This window comes from Triticum urartu, chromosome 5 (genome assembly GCF_003073215.2).
Source record: "Triticum urartu cultivar G1812 chromosome 5, Tu2.1, whole genome shotgun sequence".
In the NCBI taxonomy this organism is placed as follows: domain Eukaryota; kingdom Viridiplantae; phylum Streptophyta; class Magnoliopsida; order Poales; family Poaceae; genus Triticum; species Triticum urartu.
In genome coordinates, this window is record NC_053026.1 from 580,808,767 (window position 1) to 580,830,365 (window position 21,599).

At 46.4% G+C, this 21,599-nt stretch overlaps 1 protein-coding gene across 1 annotated transcript; it reads right to left on the reverse strand.

Annotated features, from left to right (window-relative positions):
• Positions 1-1,250: 1,250 nt before the first annotated feature.
• Positions 1,251-2,535, reverse strand: LOC125506112 (putative cyclin-dependent kinase F-2). The gene has a single exon (XM_048670986.1). The coding sequence runs from the start codon at positions 2,440-2,442 to the stop codon at positions 1,321-1,323; it is 1,122 nt and encodes a 373-aa protein (XP_048526943.1). The 5' UTR covers positions 2,443-2,535; the 3' UTR covers positions 1,251-1,320.
• Between the last annotated feature and the right edge of the window lie 19,064 nt (positions 2,536-21,599).

Here is a 21,599-nt window from a genome sequence, read left to right on the forward strand (position 1 = left end):
CTGCCCGTTGATGCACCTCACCTCACATGATTTCTTAATATTTGGTAGCTTGTGTCATTTCTCATGATTTATGTGCCTGTAGCTGAACTGTATGAGCTACCTAATCTGGGCACAGTAGCTTAGTTATTTCTATCTCCAAGCCACATTGCTCCTGATGTAAATATACAGCGGTTAATCACTACAACAGATGGGGCCTCTAAAAGTGCTATGCATGTTTTCTTGGGTCTGCTTCTTAGTCCTCTCTTTTGTATTTTTGGTTAAGTGACACAAGCATGTTGTCTCTGAGGCTGGATGCATGCATTTTCATGTGCGGATCCTCCTACCGATAACCAGATTAGGTACTCTTATAATTCAGCTACATGCAATATTTTGTTTCAGAGATATGAACATAGCTTCGCACCAGGTTCGATCTCTCATTACCTGTCAAAATGCATTCACAAGTTTAGACCTGGAACCACCATGTTAGCATACTGTATGGTCTTGCGGGTTGCGACCAATTTACTTTCTTGCTAGATTATCCTCCACACTCTTTTCTTCACAAGTTTATTCAAGTTTCTGACATTAAAATTATCCTCCACACTCTTTTCTTCCATTTCATAAACTTTAAATGATACTGCTCATCTGTTGTCTTTCTACTGGTAGTGGTATATATAGCGGAATGTGCATGCAGGCCCTGTTCATGTGCTTGACCAAATTTTCCAGAAGTTTTAATGCTCACAGATTTTAGTTGGCTCTGTTCATTCTTTTCAAAATGTGCATACTTCCCTGCTGCCCCGATTAGAATTACACTATTTTATTAAGCGTCAAAACAACGTAGTATTCTAAGGATGCCTCACTTTGAAAAATGTGGCTTCTTATGCATCAGAAATTCAGAATTCATGTTTCAAGAATTCCTGGAGCAACATGGGAGGGACGAACTCCAGAGCTATGCTCTTTAAAGGAAGTTTATTTCTCAGTGACGCGTTGTAATTTGTAACTTGACATAAATTCGAAATGATTCGGTATCTTCTTTGCACTTTCCAAAGTTTTTGAAATTCTAAAAGGTTTCTTCAGTTCATCCTCAACTATATAGTGGGTTGGATATAAATTAAGAAAAGAGTTTTGAGTGCATATGAGATATGCTAGTAGAAGATGATGGTCTTTGAAGAGTAGGAATATTTGATGTGGTATATTGATCATCACATTCATATGTCGGTTACAAGGCAATGTTTGATTGGGAGATGGAGATACAACTTCTACCTACTCCCACACATGGTGACATACACGTATACAAACACAAGCACGTATTCTTCTAGCTAGCATCTACATGGCTCCATTGCTTCAAGCACACTCAAGCCGTTGCGCATTCTTCCACATCTCAAGTGGGATCCTTAGCAGATTCTCCTCCTTGGGCGTTGCTGGCGGGATGAACGCGTCGTCGGCGTTTGTGTCGATGTCGATCTCAGGCATGAACCACGGGAGCTGGAGCGCGGCGGCCGCAGTCAGCCGCTTGCCGGGGTTGCACTCAAGAAGCCCTTTCAGGACCTGGTAACCGTCCTCGGACAGCATCTCCGCGGGGAAGAGGTCTCCCACCGTGCTGCGCTGCTGCTCCCGGAATTGGAACGATCTCCGCACCGCACCGGCGAGCGGCAGCGACGTGAACTCCGGCCACGTCCTGTCGTCCGGCGAGCCGAGGACGCGGAAGATAGTGCGGAGCTGGCGTACCGCATCGTCCCTCCTTACGTCGCCCTTGAACAGCGGCCTGCCGGTGAGCATCTCGGCCATGACGCACCCGAGCGACCACGTGTCCGCCCCCGCGTCGTAGTCCGGCTTCCCCAGGAGCACCTCGGGCGCCATGTACGGCAGCGTGCCGGCGTCGCTGCACCGCGTCCGGTCGGCCGTGCGCAGGGACATGGCGAGGCCGAGGTCGCAAATCTTGAGGATCTTGCCCCCTTTCCCGACGAGGACGTTGGATGGCTTGAGGTCGCGGTGGACGATGCCGAGCCTGTGCATCTTCTCGGCGCCGGTGAGCAGCCGCCACATGTAGGCGCACACGATGGGCTCCGGGAGCGGCGCCCTCTCCCGCAAGAAAGCGTGGAGGCTCGGCCCGGCGACGTACTCCATGGCGAGCCCGAGCCTTGGGGTGGCCGGGTCGCAGACGAGGCCGTGGGAGCCGACGACGTAAGGGTTCCCGGCGCAGGCCGCGAGGAATCCGGCCTCGCGCCGGAGCTCGGCAGCGGCGTCGGCGGGGTCCTCGGAGCCGCAGGGGAACTTGATCGCGACGGTCCTGCCGGTGGCGCGGTGGCGCGCCCTGACGACGGTGCCGAAGCTGCCCTTGCCGAGGCAGGGCGCGTCGTCGAACTCGTAGTCCTCGGTGCTGCCGATCCGGACGCGCCTCCTCTTGCCGCCGTGGGTGGCCTTCGCGCTGGCGAGGACTGCGGCAGGTCGCTTGCGGACGGCCATGGCGGCGCTCGCCTACTGCTGCTGCTGCTTCTGGTGGGTTGCTGGAGCGCGCGGAGGGGACGGCGGTCGCGGCCGATCGATGGGGGCGCGCACTTCCGCGTGGATCGGCGCCATCCATAGGTATATCGACGCCGAGAGCGAGAGCACGGCTAGGTTACAGAAAAACAGATCTCGCCGTTTGCCTCACCGGGTTCGTAATGCTATCGGTTCCGTTACCTTGCTGCTCGAGTTTTCGATGGGGCAGTTGTAGGTTCAATCGCACGCCCATACGCACGCGTCTTCCGCTCCTCTCCCGAAATCGCAAATTTCGTGGAATTGGCGAAATTTCGGAGACATCTTTCAAAAATTAATAATGCTAAACATATAAAGAGTTACACACAATTACATGTTGACTAGGATTCTTTCTGGGGAAAAGCTTACCTTCACCCGACTGATCACGTGTGCCGTGTCCGCCGGCTCCGCGCCTGTTGGATTGTCGGTTGATCGGACGGATGAGGGCGTCCCTGCTTTCGCGTCACGCGCGTCCGTTTTTCTGAAACAGAGCCCTTGTTTCAGGACAGCATTTCTGCAATCGGCAGCTCCGTCCCCAGCGGCGTAGGGCGTTGGGCGACCAGGCATATCCAGCACGGTGGCGATGGCGACGGGCTCGTCAGTGGCCGACGTCGACTCCAGCAGGTATGGATCTGAGATCCCCCATCCCTTTCCCCCGCATTTCAGGCGATTCTGTAGGCGTTCATGGCGGTTCTCCACAGGACGGCTAGATCCGTAGGGGGTGGCATATCCACTGAGATGACGACGACGGCGAGATTAGGAGGAAGACAGCTGGTTTGCTGGATCTGTGTCAACGAGCCATCCCCGACCATCATCAACGCCACCCTGTAGCATTTGTTACGGTTGGAGCTGCATCTGCCGCTGCTCGTCGTTCAATGTCGCCGCCGTCCTGGAGGAGCGTTGGTGTCCTTGGCTCTCGCCTCCTCGAGCTCAGACGCAACAATAGATTTGTTGCAATTTTTGCAACAAGAGTCATGTTGCAAAAAATTAGACGCTACAGGAGAGATCTTGTTGTATTTTTCTGCAAGAAGGGTCTTGTTGTAGAAAATTAGACGCAACGAAAGATGTTGTTGTAATTTTTTCAACAATAATCTTGTTGCAGAAAATTAGACGTGTGAATGATGTTGTTGCAGAAAAGTAGACGCGGCAGGAAATGTTGTTGCAATTTTTGTAAGAGTTTAGTTGCAGAAAATTAAAGAAAAAGACGTTTTGCAATATGGGTCTTGTTGCAGAAATTTTTAGAATATGAGGTTTCGCAACAAAGGTCTTGTTGCAGGAAATCAGAGAAGACCAGATCTTGCAACAAGAGCGTCGTTGCGGGAAATTAGAGAGGAGGATTGAAGGGCTCGCGTCACGTGATCAAACGTCTCGCGAGGCGGCGGATCTTTTTAAAATATCCACTCGACGACGCGTACAAGGAATTCTGTTTTCGAAACTGAGCGCCTGTTGCAGGAAGTAAGGAGGGTCATGCGCGTGCGATGGTTAGAACGGACGGCTGTTGGGGCGCTAATCCAACGGAGTTCCACGCGGTAGATGTTTTTAATACATCCGCCGGAAGACGCGTAGCGGCGCCCTTCTTTCTTTCTAACTAACCACTCTCCCCTGATTTTCATAGGGGTGGGCCCCTTTTCCCCCTTAACCTTCAATCATAACCCATTTGTTTGTAAAACCCATATAAACTTGTGTATGTGTAGCATTACTCTAGACTTTCGGACAAATAAAGTACACATTTCTCGAAAATTAGTACTTTACACATTTTACTTGGAAAGAATATATTATCGCATTCTAATTGATAGTTGATATATCAAGAGTGTGTCGTTGAACAAAAGCATTTGTCCTTTGTGTAAAACTTATGAGTGTATTTTTGTGTAGGTCACGATGAAGGGCCTTTCTATCAAGGAGAAGAAGAGAGTGGGTGGCGGAGGTAGGTAGCCGAAGTCGGTCAAGCAGGCCACATGAGGTCGTGGAGGACATCCATTTGCCCTTCGTTGGCAAGGCCACCTTCTCCTTGGGCGGCGCTGTGGCAGGCCCTTGCCGACGTTCATGGGCTGGCCTTTCTTCGCCAAGCGGAGGCATCTTTCCATGACAACGGAGAGGCACGACGGTGGAGCTTGGTTATGGTGGCACGCGTGCAGAGGAATGAAGCAACGATGGAGTGTAAGAGCAGCAGAGCAGGGCGCGAGGAAGAAGAAAGGGTAAGGGGAAAATGAGCGTAAAGTTCTTTCTTATATAAGGGAGGGGAATGTGAAACGCTGGTAGGGTAATTCTGCCGCGTGGCAACAAATAGACACTGTTGGGGGACGCTTCTTTGAACATGTTTAAAACCAACAAAAGAAGATTACATGTAGCTCGGAGTTGACAAGGTGTAGCCAAGCTCGAAGACCGATTCAGGGGTTATTGATGGTGTCCCGGCAGTGGGGTCTCTCACCACGTCGGTACCCAACCTGGTGGGCCGGGCTGAGCACCCCCTATGTCGGTTTCATCGTAGGCCACATTTGGTGGCCCACGGCGGAATTATATGAAGACTCTGGAAGACTTAACGTACAAGCCGGAGATATCGCAGCCATGGAGAACTCTATCTCCACCGACGTAGGATCACCCGTACGCTATATAGGCCGGGGGCCGGGCTCGTCGATAGATAGATAGCAATCTCTTGATACTTTACCTTGCTTTGTACACACGCCAACGTAATATACACAAGCAGGAATATAGTATTATCTTCACCGTGAGAGCCTGAACTTGGATAAATCCCTTCTTCTGTTACTATCCAGCCCAATTGGCTAGTTAGGATACACTACCGATGGATCTGCCAGATCTATCTCCGATAGTGGTTCAACATCAATCATATCTAGACATACATTTACAATTTTCAATGATTCACCACCAATTGCCTATTCCTTTTTAAGTAGGAGAGATTTTAATAAATACTTAATTATCATTGAATAGACAAAAGACGAGAAGCTCACGGTGGATAGGATGGCAGATGGCACTGGCAGCCTACAAAGAATGGGGGCAAAAGAAACATAGTGAGGTACTGAGGTCAAGGCAGAGAGGGAGGGAGTGAAGATTTGGCTGGTCGGCTATGTAATAAGCACATGAAGTGCAGAACATGATGAATGGATGGATGGCGAGACGCGTAGGGCTAAGGATCGGCGATGGTCAAAGGAAGGTAAGTGAAGTCTATTTTAAACCCTTGGATTATAGAGCACGATGTAAATGAACTCTGAAGTTTAAATCCATGAAATCGATACCCTATATTCATCGATCCCAATGAATCTAGACCATGAATCCGTTTGGTGCATTAGGAAAATTATGATTTTGACCGGGATCAATCGCTAGTCTCACTGATTAAGTTGGTCCACCTGTCAGATTCATCATCTAAACAAATGTGTGTATCGGTGGAGGCGGAGATGGCCCCGCCTCACGCCCTAAGAGCATCTCCAATAGCATGTGTATATTTAGATGTTTATATATTCATATAGACAATGGTCTAAAAAGATTCCTTCATATACACATTCAATTTTGCATCAGAACGTCTATATACAGGGACCATGACAGGTGGGCCGTCGCTTGGGAGAGGAAGAAATCATAACTGCAACTGAGTTTAGACAACGGCTTCACATTGTCCAGGTATGGACATTGTTGACGCCGATTTAAAGGATGTGTATATTTGGACGATCATATAGACAAACTGTTGGACGCTTGTTTTGGGTTCACGTCGTGAAAAACAAGTATAGACATTCATATAGACAAGCTATTGGAGATGCTCTAAGGAGGAGACAGAGCCGGAGGAACATTAGGAGAAGAGCGCCATGTACAGCTCGCAGCCCGATGACCGATGCACCTCACCGCCGATTGCGCTTGCCCGTGTGTGTGGCGTGATGCCGTTCGCGTACAGGGGAATCGCGTCTTGGCATGTACTAGCCTGTAGGCGACCGCTGAGTTGTATTCCAGCTCGAGCGTCACGCCAGACTGACACACGGTGTGCATGTCTCGCGCTCGCGCTCATCATAGTCTAGTCGCGGTGCCATCCCTGGTTTTCACGAGGTTGTCGGATCGGATGAGCTGCAGTAGAGCACCGGCGAGTGTGCTCACCACATGCTCTGCTTCACCGGCGTTTGCACGGCCGACTGCTTTGTCTCCTTCCCCTGCTGTGTGCCTGTGTGTCACGCACAAGGTCATCAACAACTACAAGCCATTGATTATTAGTGTGATGAATCAAACAAGTTTCCGTTGTACACTCAAACCAAAGTACCAACAAGCTCGTGCATCTTCGTGCCGTTTTGCAATCCCAATCATCTCGATCAGCTTGGCTGCTACCACATATAGCAAAATTAGGCAACGAGCCCTCCGGAGGCTTGCACGGTGTGGGTGCGTACCAAGTAGGCCGCGCCGGACGGAGGCGCGAGGAACAGATCGGGCGGGCCAGCGGTGTCCTGTACACGATCGTGCATGAAGAGACCGACGGACACGTATAAGGAGACCCCGTCGCGGTTGCGACCTAGCTGATGCACGCGGGCGAACGACCACCGCGCACGCAGCCTACTCCTCCGGTAAGAGCAGACTTGACGGCGTCGGTTGTGGGCAGTGCCATCAAGGGCGAGGCTGTAGGGTCGGTTTAGGGTTATAATTGACCAGGATATGAATATAGGACATAGACTTCAGAGATTTAGATGCTGGGGTTCATTTACGTCGCACTAATAATTTTAGGGTTTAAAATAGACTTCACTCAAGGGAAGACACGGAAAGTGGCGCGCATACCATCTTTGGCAATGCTCGACTTGTTTGCAATTGCAATCGGATGCGGTGAGAATTGAGCAGTTCAGGCCGATCTGCCTTCTCAATGTTAGTTTCAAAATCTTCACCAAGGTCGGGACTAATAGGCTCACACAGATTGCGCACTCTGTGGTGCAACAATCCCAAACTGCTTTCATGCTGGACAGAAATATCCTTGAAGGGGTGGTTGTCCTTCATGAAACGCTCCATGAAATCCACTCCAAAAAATTAGATGGAGTCATTTTTAAGGTGGATTTCGAGAAAACGTACGATAAGGTCAAATGACTATTCCTCCAATAGGCATTGCGTATGAAAGGTTTCGATGAAGCCTGGCGCCGACAGGTCGAATCATTTACGCAAAAAGGGAGTGTGGGAATTAAAGTGAATGACGACATAGGTCATTATTTCCAGACACATAAAGGCCTAAGACAAGGAGATCCGATGTCCCCTATCCTGTTTAACATTGTGGTGGATATGTTAGCAATTTTGATAGGAAGGGCTAAGGAGAATGGTCAAGTGGGCGGCTTGGTACCTCATCTTGTTGATGGAGGTGTATCCATCCTTCAGTACGCTGATGATACAATCATCTTTATGGAGCATGACTTGGCCAAGGCAAGAAATATGAAGCTGGTGTTATGCCTATTTGAATAATTGACCGGGTTAAAGATTAACTTTCATAAGAGCGAGTTGTTCTGCTTTGGTAGAGCCAAAGACGAACAGGAGTCTTATAGGTAATTGTTTGGGTGCAAGTTGGGGAGTTTACCCTTCTCCTACCTAGGTATTCCGATACACCATCGTAGGCTGACAAACAGATAATGGAAATGCATTGAAGACCGATTTGAGAAGAAACTGAGTTGCTGGAAAGGTAAGCTCATGTCATACGGAGGCCGATTAATCTTGATAAATTCGGTGCTCACGAGTATGCTTATGTTCCTCTTATCGTTCTTTGAGGTCCCAGTTGGTGTTAGGAAAAGACTGGACTTCTATCGACCGCGTTTCTTTTGGCAGGGTGATGAACTTAAAAGAAAATACCGGCTTGCTAAATGGGATATCATCTGTAGACCGAAAGACCAAGGGGGTCTTGGTATTGAGAATCTTGAAGTTAAGAACAGATGCCTTCTTAGTAAGTGGCTGTGGAAGCTCTCGTCCGAGACTGAGGCCATGTGGGCGCAGATCCTACGTAGCAAGTACCTCCAGACTAAAACGTTGTCCCAGGTCACAGTCAGGCCGACTGACTCGCCTTTCTGGAAAGGACTAATGAAAGTCAAACAATCAATGTTCAATAGGATGAGGTTTGTTATTGGAAACGGTGCTAGTACACGTTTCTGGGAGGATACTTGGCTTGGCGACTCACCCTTGGCCATTCAATATCCGTCTTTATATCGTATTGCTCAACGACGTGAGGTGTTCTTTGCAACGGTATTTCAATCTATCCCTCTTAATATCCAGTTTAGATGAGCGCTAGCGGGCAATCGTTGGGAGGAATGGCTCCATCTAGTTAGGAGACTCATGGAGGTTCAATTTTCTGACCAACCCGATGAATTACGCTGAAAACTGACTAGGTCTGGAGTATTTACAGTTAAATCAATGTATATTGATGTTTAACTCGAACTCCATTCCAACTTCCAAAACTGTCTGGGATATCAAAGTCCCTTTGAAAATAAAAGTGTGGTTTGTTCATAAACAAGTTATTTTAACAAAAGACAACTTGATTAAGCGTAATTGGACAGGACCTACTAGATGTAATTTCTGTGATCGGGATGAGACGATTAAGCACCTCTTTCTTGATTGCCCGTTGGCCAAAGTCCTTTGGCGGACGATCCACATTGCTTTTAATATTACTCCACCGAATTCTGTCAATCTTTATTTGGGACATGGCTAAATGGGATTGAGCCTGACTTAGCAAGACATATTAGGGTTGGAGTTTGTGCTCTGTTGTGGACTATCTGGAATTGCAGAAATGATTTGGTTTTTAACAGAACATCACGTATTCATTTTTTGCAGGTTATTTTCCGCACCACGGCAGTGATCCGTTCGTGGTCGCTACTCACTCCGATGGAAGCCAGGGAGCATTTGGTTACTGTATCTATCCGTTGGGAGATGGTAGCTCGGGATATCTTCAACCGGTTTGGCTGGCGGTCATGTAATAGGATAGTCAATTAGTTTACCTGTCTATTTTTAGCCAGCCGGTTGTGGCGTCTCCTCTTGCTAGTTTGTGTCGCTAGTTTTTTAGGCTCTGTGTGAGCTGTCTTTTCTTTTTTTAGTTGAAGACTTTGAAACTTTGTTGGCACATTTTATTTCTTTGGTTAATAAGATGGCCGTATGCATCACTCTGATGTAGAGGCCGGGGAACCTCCTGAAAAAAAAACAGAAATGCAGAGTGGAGCTGAGGCACAAGGCATACACACATGCATCTCCGCCCAGCGTGAGGCCATGAACTCATGTCGTCATGTGCCATAGACGTACGCAGAATATTTCCATCTCCATGACTCTGGAGCACGTAGTAACTTTCTTGCCTTGCAACATGCACGGCACGGTCAAAACTCAAAAGTAAAAGTTGAACCCACCATATTCACATACGATGCAGGCAGCCAGAGCCGGACTTCAACTTTCTCATCCGGGAGTGCATCTGGAGTTCTGATTCTCTGAACCCATCCTATAGACGTGTTTTTAGTCAGAAACGATAATACACCTTTAAGTCTCAAAAACACAGAATGTAGCATGCGTATAAAAGGGTACTCAAGGGATACAAGTACGTGCATACGAATTTTGAAACTTCAACATGACAATATTTCTCTATACTACAAGACCTGAATATGTTCTGTTCAAGCTTAGTCTAAGCTAGCTGGCTCGAAAGATCGATAAGCCCCCCGATCTTTGATGAGGTTATCCGAGATGTCACGGATGACAAGGATGAGTGCTAGACTGACCCGTTTCTTAGGGAGGTTCGGCAAATCCAACGAGTCGGATCCAGTCAAATGGGAGCACAAGGTGATGTGTGCCTCAGCTAGGTCATGTCCAATCACCTGCCGCCGTAAATGCCAGTAGACAGCAAAGCAACAATGTGGGAGGGAGGGGGGCTTCGTCATATTGGCTTGCTTTTCGTGATGGACAGGGCCGTTCAGGGGGCTGTGCGAGAGGTGCGATCGCACAGGGCCCCTATTTTGGGCCAACGTTGTGTATTTTTTTATTAGGCTATCTTATTTCTTTGCATTTTTTTGGCTTGAGGCCTGGTCTAATTGCTTGAACGCTCCCCCCTATTTGGTTTGGTTGATTGCAGACCCTGAGCCTTTCCCTAACTTCCTCTCAGTCAGCCCTTTGGCCCACAATTCATTCTAGTCTGCTTGAGTGCCACGGCTCGATCTAATCTACTTTGGGGAGGCGGAGCAAGAAACAGGATGGCGGCAGAATTCACCCCACAAATCGAGCAGTAGCCAGCGTGAGCAAGGGCCAACGGCATCAAGAAAGGCAGAATGCAGCCGCTGCTAGCCGGTGGTCAAGCGCCTAGGATTGGGATCGATTTGCAGATTAATCAGGTGCGCCCAAGAACAAGAAGGTTTAGTTTACGTTATTTTTTGTTAACAACTTAATGGGCAGCGAGTATATTGTATATGCACATCAGTTCTTAAGTTAATTAATAAATTACCGTATATTTAATGTTTAGCCGATCCATCCTTTATAGTAGAAGATAGTTTGTGTATCAGATATATTTCATACATTGTGCGAAATATCATATAATAAAAGTTAATATGACTTAAAAGAGAGTATCGTACAGTTTACTAATATTTTGGTTAATTACAAGAGTTTTTCAGATGTTAAGGCATCATTTTTATTTCGCATCGGGGCCCCAAATTCCTGAAGATGGCCCTGGTGACGGATGGGTGTGTCGTGGATACTGAAATAGGAACCGTGGTCATGCGTTACTTGATTTACGGGCGCCGTTTCGATTAGGTTTGGCCTATAAATTGAAGTGAAGCGTCGGAGGGACGATATGCGCTTTCACCCTTTCCCGTCATTTTCTTCCTTGCGCTCACAGTCACTTAGCAACCATCCACACAAATGGTACACCGGATCTGAAGGGAGGCCCCAATCCAAGACCGCACAACCGCCCACTGTCAAGCTGTTGTTGGGCACCTCATCTCCGCGGGAGCGCTACAGAGCCTCATGTTGGAAGCCTCATCACCATTGTCGGTCATGTAGGCTTTACCCGACACCGTCAATCGGCGACGGCGAGGGAAGATCGATCAAGGGGGAAGCATAGAGGCAAAGAAGAGACGCCTCCTGTGCTACCCTAACGGATGGCGCGGGTGTGGTCTCCTTTTTCCACGTCCGTCCTTCTTCAATTCATGCATATATATGCTTGTTCGATTCAAAATTGACGAAGGGAAATAATTGTTGAGAGCATATGTAGTATTGCTCCCATCTACTTTTTATTTATTTGAGGGTTATTTGCAAACTTGCAGCAATAAACTGCTCCTCCTGGTTGCTTATATAAGTGTCTTGTGCACACGTATTACAGGGAGTAATTGGAACGATCGATTTTCCCCTTTATAAATGATGATATTAGAGGGTTATTTTCTGAAATTTTTCGTACATTTTCTTGAAAAATATCAACAACTTTGAACTCCGTACATTTTGTGGATATTTTGGAATTATGAACCTTTCTGAAAAACACCAACAAATATGAAAACGTGAACCATTTTTTAAATCTCCAAAGACTTTTTTTAAGTGCGGACACTTTAATAAAAACAAACAATTTTGAAACTTGAACAAAATTTTAAAGTGCGCACATTAAAGTTTTTTTCAGGTTTAAAAAATTGTTTAGTGTTTTAAAAAATTTGTTGGTATTTTCAAAAAGTGTTCGCACTTTAAAAAAATTCAGGAATTTTAAAAATGTTTCATGTTTTCAAATTTTCTTTGTGTTTTTCACAAAATGTTCGTAATTCCAAAATTTGTTCACTTTTCTCCAAAAGAATGTTTGGAATTTTCAAATTGTTTTTCCTTCTAATAATATTTGTATTTAAAAATTGTTGACAATTTTCAAGAAAATGTTTCATTTAAAAAAAAAATCAAACCTCGACGATGCCGTGTGTTGTTGAATAGTTTCGCGCTTGACTTTAATCACCCAAAATTATTTGATGGAGTAGCTGGCGGTATGATCTCAGAAGCTTATGTCTCAAGTTTGAATCCCTGTGAGGTTTAAATGTCTTTTGGGTATTTTTTAGTTGCGTGTTACAATAAAAAAACATGCTTCGCATCTGGTGGACCGGCTTAGTCGTGTCTGGCCATAGTTTTAGCTGCCACGTCGGCAATCCCCTTCAGAACATGCTCAAGGTTCAAAATAGACCGGGATTAAATAGTTTGGTGTGTTGATTTCATGGATTCAAAGTTTAGGGTTTGATTTAACTTTCGTGTAAAAGTTCAAGGTTTATTTTGGACTTTTCCTAATTTCAAACAGCGTGGCAACCAATTGATCCCGGTGCCATTGAGTTTGAGGGTCATTTTTTGAGATGTATACTCTACCTTTTCAGTGTAAAATAGTTATGATGTGTTCGGTACCTTCAGTAACTTCACTGACAGTTACAGGTCCTCGTGATGCCCTTGCTGCAGAATGCTCTACTACGAAAGGATATATGGGTCTGGCTTGCCTTTTTTCAGAGAGTGAGAGAAGGGGTCTTGCTACCCTTCACGAACCGATCACTGCCTTTTCTTTTGCATGCAACACTCAGGTAATTAGTAATAATAGTTCGTCAAAAAGGGTGGATTGGTGGAATAAACCTTCACGTTTAAGTAAATACTACTACTCATGATCGATGAGTTAGATGTATCTCTTGTGTTTGGAGCATTACTACCTAATTTTGAGTTCAAGACTGAATCTCATTACTAGGAGAGGAAGAAGTAGAATACCAAGGCAGGCACACAAGAAGAACAGTACTACTGATGCAGCAGTATTACTAAAAAGGGGAAGCAGTAATAAACCGCAGCAGTAGCACTGATTCAGTCGACATGATAGTGAGGAGGTAGTTGGGGAGAGGCAAGAAGAACACACAATAAAATGTCTTAACACATATATTTCATACAGAACAAGTAGGTAGCTAGCATCATCTTACATTACATTACCGAATACAGACACACACGCGCACGTTAATAATTAATCCCATCTCGATCATCACACCAATAATAGTAATAAGCATACAAATTAATCACCAATTAGGATCCATGGATGGTTTAGTACTGCAAGGTAGTACGTACTCTAGAAGATAGATGCTGGGAGCTCGCTAAGTGTAGTAGTGGCCGGCAGTGCTAGGTAGAAGAAGATAGATGCTGCAAGCTAGCAAAGCTAAGCTAAGATAAACTAAGCTAGAGGGGATCAGTGGCAGACTGGCAGCCATGCGTAGCTAGATCCCTCCGCAGACGGTGACTAAGAAGCTCACCACGAACAGCACGCCGTATGACACGGCGGCGAGGACGCAGCAAATGGTGAAGTTGAGGTTGTATCCAGGGGCGGAGCCAGGATTTGACCATAAGAGGGGCGAAGAAGACAATGAACCTATATAAAGTTTTCTGTCTGACAGTGACCATACAGACAGGAACACCAGATTATATGTATTTTGTAACTAGAAAAATTTATTAGCTTTTCGCATTAGTTTGTTGTGCAAATTTTAGTCATGCCAAAATATTCGATCGGTTGTTTGTATATGAACTAATTTCACATTTAAGCTCTTATGTATGCGAACAAGTATATTGATTTCTAATTGGATTGACATACAAACCCAGATGATAGAATTAGCGCATGCCTAATTTTGGGTACTACCTATTTTTGAGAATAAATCAAGAAATTGCAACCCTAATTAATGTCATCTAAAGCAAGAAGTTTCTGGACTTCTCGAGACAGGTGCGGATTAGTTCATCACAGTATCAATCTGCGAATGATTCAACGAGACTCACCGCAGCGCTGATCCGTTGTGCAGATGCCATTGTCGAACTTCCCTTGGCGGCTGCGCAGGCAGCGTGCGTGCGTTCGTCGCCGCCGCCGAAGCGATCGATGAAGGATGCGATCAATGGAGGATGTCCTGGATCGATCGTGGTCTGGTGGGCTTTCCTACTAGTGTGGGCTAACCAACAAATAGAGATGGGTTTTAACTTGCAAAGTTCCGGGCTTCAAGCCTTGACGCACGGTTAGGGGGGGCCAGTTAGTCAAAAATCTACTTGACCGAGATTATAATCTCCTTACGTAGACCACGACACTTAAACGTACGACACAGCCGTTGGGGGGGGGTGGCCCCCGCTTGTTCCCCCGTAGCTCCGCCCCTGGTTGTATCCGTCGGCGCAGTGCCCGACGACGACGACCGCCGCCCCCTGGAGGACAGAGTAGAGGAAGCAGGCGTTCGCGGGGGCGAAGAAGTGCGCAATAAGGGCGAGGAACCGACCTAGACATTGGAGGGACAGGGACCCGCCGCCAAGGCCACGCCGACCGCCGCGGCCAGCATCGCCTGCGCCATGCCCGTGAGCACCAGCACCAGTGCCGTCGCGCGCAGGTCCAGTGCCTCCGCCTCCGTGGCCACGCAGCGCTGCTGGGGCTGCCCTCCGTACGCGGCCGCCGCCGCCGCGTGCTCGACCTGCAACCGCGTAGCGAGAAAATTGATTAGTACGCGTCGTACGTGCTGGCAGAGGGAGGTGGGCGAGAAGTGGAGCTTTGAGACGTTGGTACGTACCTGGGCGTGGAAGTCGCCGGGGTTGACGGTGGCGGCGAAGAAGAGGCCCATGGCGGCCACCGCCAAGCCGAGGATGAGGGTGGCCCTGGCCGCCGCGCGCACGTGCCCCGGCGCACCACCATCATCGCCTGCTGCTCCAACAACAACTCACTAGTAGAAAAAGGGGCTTTCGTTCGGGCCTGGCCAGCCCATTAGTCCCGGTTCTTTCACAAACCGGGACCAATGGATGCATTTGTCCCGGTTCGTGAGCCCAGGGGGCCGACCGGGACCCCGTGGGCATTGGTCCCGGTTCGTATGGACCCATTTGTCCCGGTTCTATGCACGAACCGCTTCTGGCTCACAAACATTTGTCCCGGTTTGTGGCTGGAACCGGGGCAGAAGGCCACCTTCTGTCCCGGTTCCGGCCATGAATCGGGACAAATGAGTTGCCTATATATACCCCGTCGCCGCAGCAGAGCACTTCACAGTGCTCTGTTTTTTCTGGCCGGCGAGGAGAGGGCATTTGGGTGCTCTAGCTCACCTCCTATGCACACGAGGTGTTCGATGAAATGCCCGAGCCACACTAGTTAAGATTTCTCCTCTCGAAGCTCGACCTCCAAACTCCATTTTCTCCGAGATTTGTCTAGGTTTAGCGGTTCGTCCCGTCCCCGTCTCACCGCCGTCGATCGCCCGCGCCGATCTCGTCGCTTGCACCACCATGGTGAGCCTCTTATCTTCTTCTGAAAAAAAATTCTTACTTTAGATAGATACTTGTCTAATTTTCTTACTTTTATTATTGCTTGTTATTATATAGTGCCATGGTTTTGGCATCCGCCCCCGTCGGCCCTCGTCCTGGCTATGATTCGGATGTGGTATATATTATCTTTTATAACTACTTGGTTCATTTATTGTTTATGACAAATGTGCCCATCAAGTTGACATAGATTTTATTTATGTAGGAGGTAGTTGAACCGGAAATTCCAACCGACCCTATTGTCGAGAGGTTAAATTTAGTTGAAGAAGAAAACAATTACCTGAAGGAAAAAATAAAAAAAATGATGGTGAGAAGATGATATTGGAGTTGCATGTTGCGGATGTCGTCGATGATCACAATATCAAGATGGATGCAATGCGGTTGAAGATTAGAAAGATTAGAAAATATGCCACACTACAAGAAATATGTCAACTTATGACCTTCTGTCAGTGACCCTGGAAGAATTGGTCATAAATCTATGACCATTTCAGACCAATTGGTCAAAAGCTGTTCGGGGGGCTCCAAACCCTAAACCATTGCGACCATTTTGGTCAGAAAGGTCGTAATTTCCTTACACAAAATGGTCATAAAGCAGACAGCACTAGTCCAATGCCTTATTTCTAGCTGATCATGAGCAATATAGATGGTCATAACCTTGTAAATTGTGGTGGGTTGCTATGACTAGGCACCACCTCATCAGTTTTGCCTATGTGTCATGTCCATGTGGCAGTTTTTGCCCTAGGTTGTGAAGCAATCTATATTTCTGTCATTCCCAAAATTCCCAAAAAAATCTCATAAATTCTTTGGGTCATATCTTCATCAAATATGTAAAAGTCCTTCCTTGCCTAGTTCAAAACTAATTCAACAATATTCATTTTCCTATTCTGTTCACAACAACACTTTATGAAGGAAGTGCTATTTATATATTCTTGATTGCCCTAGGAATTTTTGGGCACTCTTTTCTATCCAAATCATTACCGCATGACAAAATTCAGCTCCATTTTCCTAGCAAATCTTCCTCGGCAAATTTCCAAAGTTTTTGTCCACCTAGAAGCATTGTGAAGGAAGTACCTTTTTTATATCTCGAAATGACATGAAATTTATACAGTTCCTTCATATGCCCAAATTATCACCCTCCTCCAAATTTCAGCTCAGTCAAATCATCTATGTGAGCCCAGGTTCAATTTTTATTTTATGGCCAAATTGGCACGTTGCAAAGCAAGTGTTATATAGACCCCTCCTATTACCCTCAAACTTTTCGGGCACGCTTCCATACCCAAATCATTGCCACATGATAATATTCAGCTCAATTTTCCTAGTAAATCTTTCCCAGGAAATTTCCAAAGTTTCTACCTCGAGAGAAGCTTTGTGAAGTAAGTACTAGCTAGGCTTACCCAAATGATCTGAAAATTTACCAGCGCATGACCATACCTATGTAACTTAACTACACCAATTTTTAGCTCATTTAATTCATCCAATCTCTCTCACTAGTTTTCCCAAGTTTTTGTCCATAGAAGAGCATTATGAAGGAAGTACTACTTTGGCATGTCCAAATGGTATCAATTTTCTACAATGCTTTCCTATGCCCAAATAACCATCCTCCACTAAATTTAGCTCAATCCATTCATTATTTTGAGCCCAGCTTCAACATTCATATTTTTGTCCAGTGTGGTACTTTGCAAAGCAAGTACCACCTAGGATCCTCCTTTTGAGCTAAAAATTTGTGAAGACATTCTCCTTAGTAGATGATCATTCTCAGCCAAAACTCATGCCCATTGGCCATGTGCATTTCCCGTACCGCTAATCAAACACTTGGCTGCTTATTCATGTTTGAGCATCGATCGGTCTCCTCGTGAGAATCTTATGTTGTGATTTTCTTCCTATCACCTACCTGGGGAGTGCCCAACCCACTAGACATGCCTAGGCTGCCCAGAACACATGGCAACGCCACGGTCACGCGGTGACCACGCGGCGGGCATGCGAGTTTACATGCTCTAGAGTTGGGGGCCTCGGCCACCGTCCAAACCTCGAAGTATCGCCACCAAACCATGTATTTATGATTAAATAGGTACTTATGTAACTAGAAATGATTTTTGGACAAAATAAATAGCAAACTATGAGGCAGCTGCAGTTCAAATTTGACCCGCTTCTTGCTGAATCGGTGGGAATTTGTCTTTTTCACCAGAGGTGGATCAAAACTTTTGACACCCAACCATTTTGTCAATTGTGCATTATATATGGCCTAGTATTTTATAAAATTGATTAGGTCCAATTTTGCAACAAATATATGGTAGGTCCTTCACAAAAAAACTCATTTTGGGCACTTAGAAAAATGGAAAATGAATTTTTCGTGCAAAGAAAATGAAAACTTCCTTAGGCAACATTGTTTGGAATTCCAAGATGCACCCTTGTGCACAATATGAGATCATTTGAACAAACTATGCCATGAATGTGGCCATAAGATTGATCATTTGGCTTGAAAGCCATGAATCTTCACGCATGATAGCTCATTTCTGAGAATACTTTTTTAAAAGAATTGCCGTATTACAAGTTTATTATTTTTCCTGGGAACTTGGCCATATATAATGACACAATGCGAAGGTTTCCCAATTTTTTGATTTTTTTTGAACTTTTTATGCCCGTTTCAAAATGCGGTCAAAACGGCGGGAATGACCGTTCCTAGCTAGTGGTTGAATCTTGAATTTTTTTTGGTGTTTCTCTGATAAAATAGATACTTATGTACCTAGAAAAGATTTTTTGGAAAAAATAAAGAGCAAACTACAAGGCAGCTACAATTCAAATTTGACCCGCTTCCAGCTGAATCGGCGGAAATTTGTCTTTTTCACCAGAGGTGGATAGAATCTTTTGACACCCAACCATTTGGTCAATTGTGCATTAAACATGGCCTAGTATTTTATAAAAATGATTTGGTCCATTTTTACAACAATTATTTGGTAGTTCCTTCACAAAAAAACCTCATTTTGGGCACTCGAAAAATGGGAAATGAATTGTTCGTGCAAAGAAAATGAAAACTTCCTTAGGCAACATTGTTTGTCATTCCAATATGCACCCTTGTGCACAATATGAGATCATTTAAGCAAACTATGCCATCAATGTGGCCATAAGATTGATCATTTGGCTTGAAAGCCATTGTTCTCCACATGTGATAGCTCGTTTCTGAGAACACTTTTTTAAAAAATAATTGCCTTATTACAAGTTTATTATTTTTCCTGTGAACTTGGCCACATATAATGACACAATGCGAAGGTTTCCCAATTTTTTGATTTTTTTTGAATTTTTTATGCCCGTTTCAAAATGCGGTCAAAACAACGGGAATGACCGTTCCTAGCTAGTGATTTAATCTTGGAATTTTTTTGGTGTTTCTCTGATTAAATAGCTACTTTTATACCTAGAAATGATTTTTGGAAAAAATAAATAGCAAACTATGAGGCAACCGCAGTTCAAATTTGACCCGCTTCCAACTGAATCGGCGAAAATTTGTCTTTTTCCGGAGAGGTGGATCAAAACTTTTTACACCCAACCATTTGGTCAATTGTGCATTAAATATGGCCTAGTATTTTAGGAAATGGATTTGGTCCAATTTTGCAACAATTATTTGGTAGGTCCTTCACAAAAAAAACTCATTTTGGGCACTTGGAAAATGGAAAATGATTTTTTCGTCCAAAGAAAATGAAAATTTCCTTAGGCAACATTGTTTGCCATTCCAATATGCACCCTTGTGCATAATATGAGATCATTTGAACAAACTATGCATCTTCATATATGATAACTCAGTTCCGAGAACACTTGGCTTAAAAGCCATTGATCTTCATACATGATAACTTGGTTCCGAGAACAGTTTTTAAGACATTTACTGTAGTCAATGTTTATTATTTTTCGTGTAAACTAGGTCAGATATAATCCCACATTGCGAAAGTTTTTTTTTGTTTTTTTGAATTTCTTTCAAAATGTTGTCAAAACGGCGGGTATGACTACGAGTCTTCGGTCACCGGGAAGGTGACGACGACGAACTCCTCGCTCGTGACCACCTCCTCGATGCCCTGCTCTTCTACGTGCTGAGGTCCTTGCTGGCAGCCTTGCCGGATAAAAATCCAGAGCTTCTTTATTCAGTATTGCCGCCCCCGCCCCCGCCCCCGATCGCCACCTAAAGCTAAAATTACCCACACACGCGGGATCCGACGACCCTCCTCACTGCCGATGACCAAGAGGTCACCGGCGGAGGGGAACCGCCGATAGACGGCGCCAAAAGAGTCGGTTCTCTTAGCCAAAGAGATCTGCACTTTATTTTCAGCCGGTTACGACCTACTTAGATGGTCATGGACGTCGCACACATGTACTCTATTTTGATTGGTTCAGAGGCATGTCACGCGGATCATGGATTGAGCACCGTCCGATCCACCCGGATCCAACGGCAGCGCTCCCTCCTCACCTTCTCACCCCACCTAGCCCAACAACCCACAGGTCACAGCCCGCACTCCTCCCTCGTCCCCCGTGAACCCTAGCGCTCCCCAATCCCTCCCACCTCCCCTCCCCTCGCCGCCACCCACCCCTCCCCTCGCTATCCTCCCTCCCTCCCCTCCGGCAAGATCCAGCGCACTCCAAGATCCCCATGCTCTGCTCCTTCCTCCCTCCCCTCCGGCAAGATCCAGCGTGCGGCCTCCCTCTCCTCGATCCAGATCGAGGCAGATGCTCCCCATATCCGTCTCGATCCACCTCCCCCTCGACTCTAGCCGCGTCCCTCGATGCCACCCTCCCCGCCACCGCCGCCGCATCCGCCAAGCCCAAGCCCGCGCCCAAGGTGCCGATCCGGCGTCCCTTCTCCTCCCCCGGCACCGATCTTCAAATTACTTGCTTGTCTGATCCACTTTTTTGGGTTGGATTTGCACCGGCAGGCGAGGTCCATGGACGACATCGACGACGACGAGGAGGAGGAGGACGACCAGGACATGCGCGACCCCACCCCTGAGCCCGACGAGCTGGACGAGGAGATCGTCGAGTCCGACCTCGAGCTCGACAACGACGGCGTCGTCCATCCCGACCACGACGACCCGCCACAGAAGGTCCTTCCCTTGCTCACCCCCATATCTATTACCTTGTTTCCATCGCTGCTCCGCTCTGCTCTGCTAGTGTAGATCCGCAGCCAAACTCCCATCGTAGCAAGCGGCCCCGTCACGGGATCACAGTGGCCTGACCGGATGCAGGAAATGTGCCAATTTCTGTTGGACCTTATACAGCACATGATGATCTTTTCTTTTTTCCTTTATTAGTTCCTCAAGCTTAACTGCCCTGTTACTGTTCTAGGAGTAGTCTTAGTTGATGCTCAAAATTCAGTTGATGCTCAAAATTCTTCACAGTACTATATGCGCGCGCATGCGCCTCTCACTTTGACCGACACGCTAGGGCATGGCGCCGCTGCATGGCATGGCAGCATGGCTGTTTTTGTTTCTTTGCATTTGTAGTACCACGACCACAACAATGGCCCTTTTATTACGTTGGCCAGTACCCAGTAGGTAGTAGAATATGAGCCTATTGGTTGCGTATATATATAAAGCAGCTTGCGCCCGTCAAGATTTGCACTTGTTTTTTACACTCCTATAACCTATTGCATGAGGGGTAGTTTTATATGCAAGTGGGAACTGCACCGCATGCTAGTTATCAATAAAATGTTGAGATGCATGCGCGTCAAGATCGTGTGGCTGATGGCGAGATCCACCGCACATATGTATGGTGTATTATCGTTTGTTGCCTGACATGACAATGAGAATGACGCTGGATTGGAATGGATGCAGGTGGGTGGCCGAGGAGGACCACATCGTCAACTTCCCCACCGTGCGCCTCAAGGGAGGCATGCCCATCAGGGT

Coding starts and splice junctions, on each gene's coding strand:
- LOC125506112 (XM_048670986.1), bottom strand. CDS start 2,442: ATGGCCGTCCGCAAGCGACCTGCCGCAGTCCTCGCCAGCGCGAAGGCC.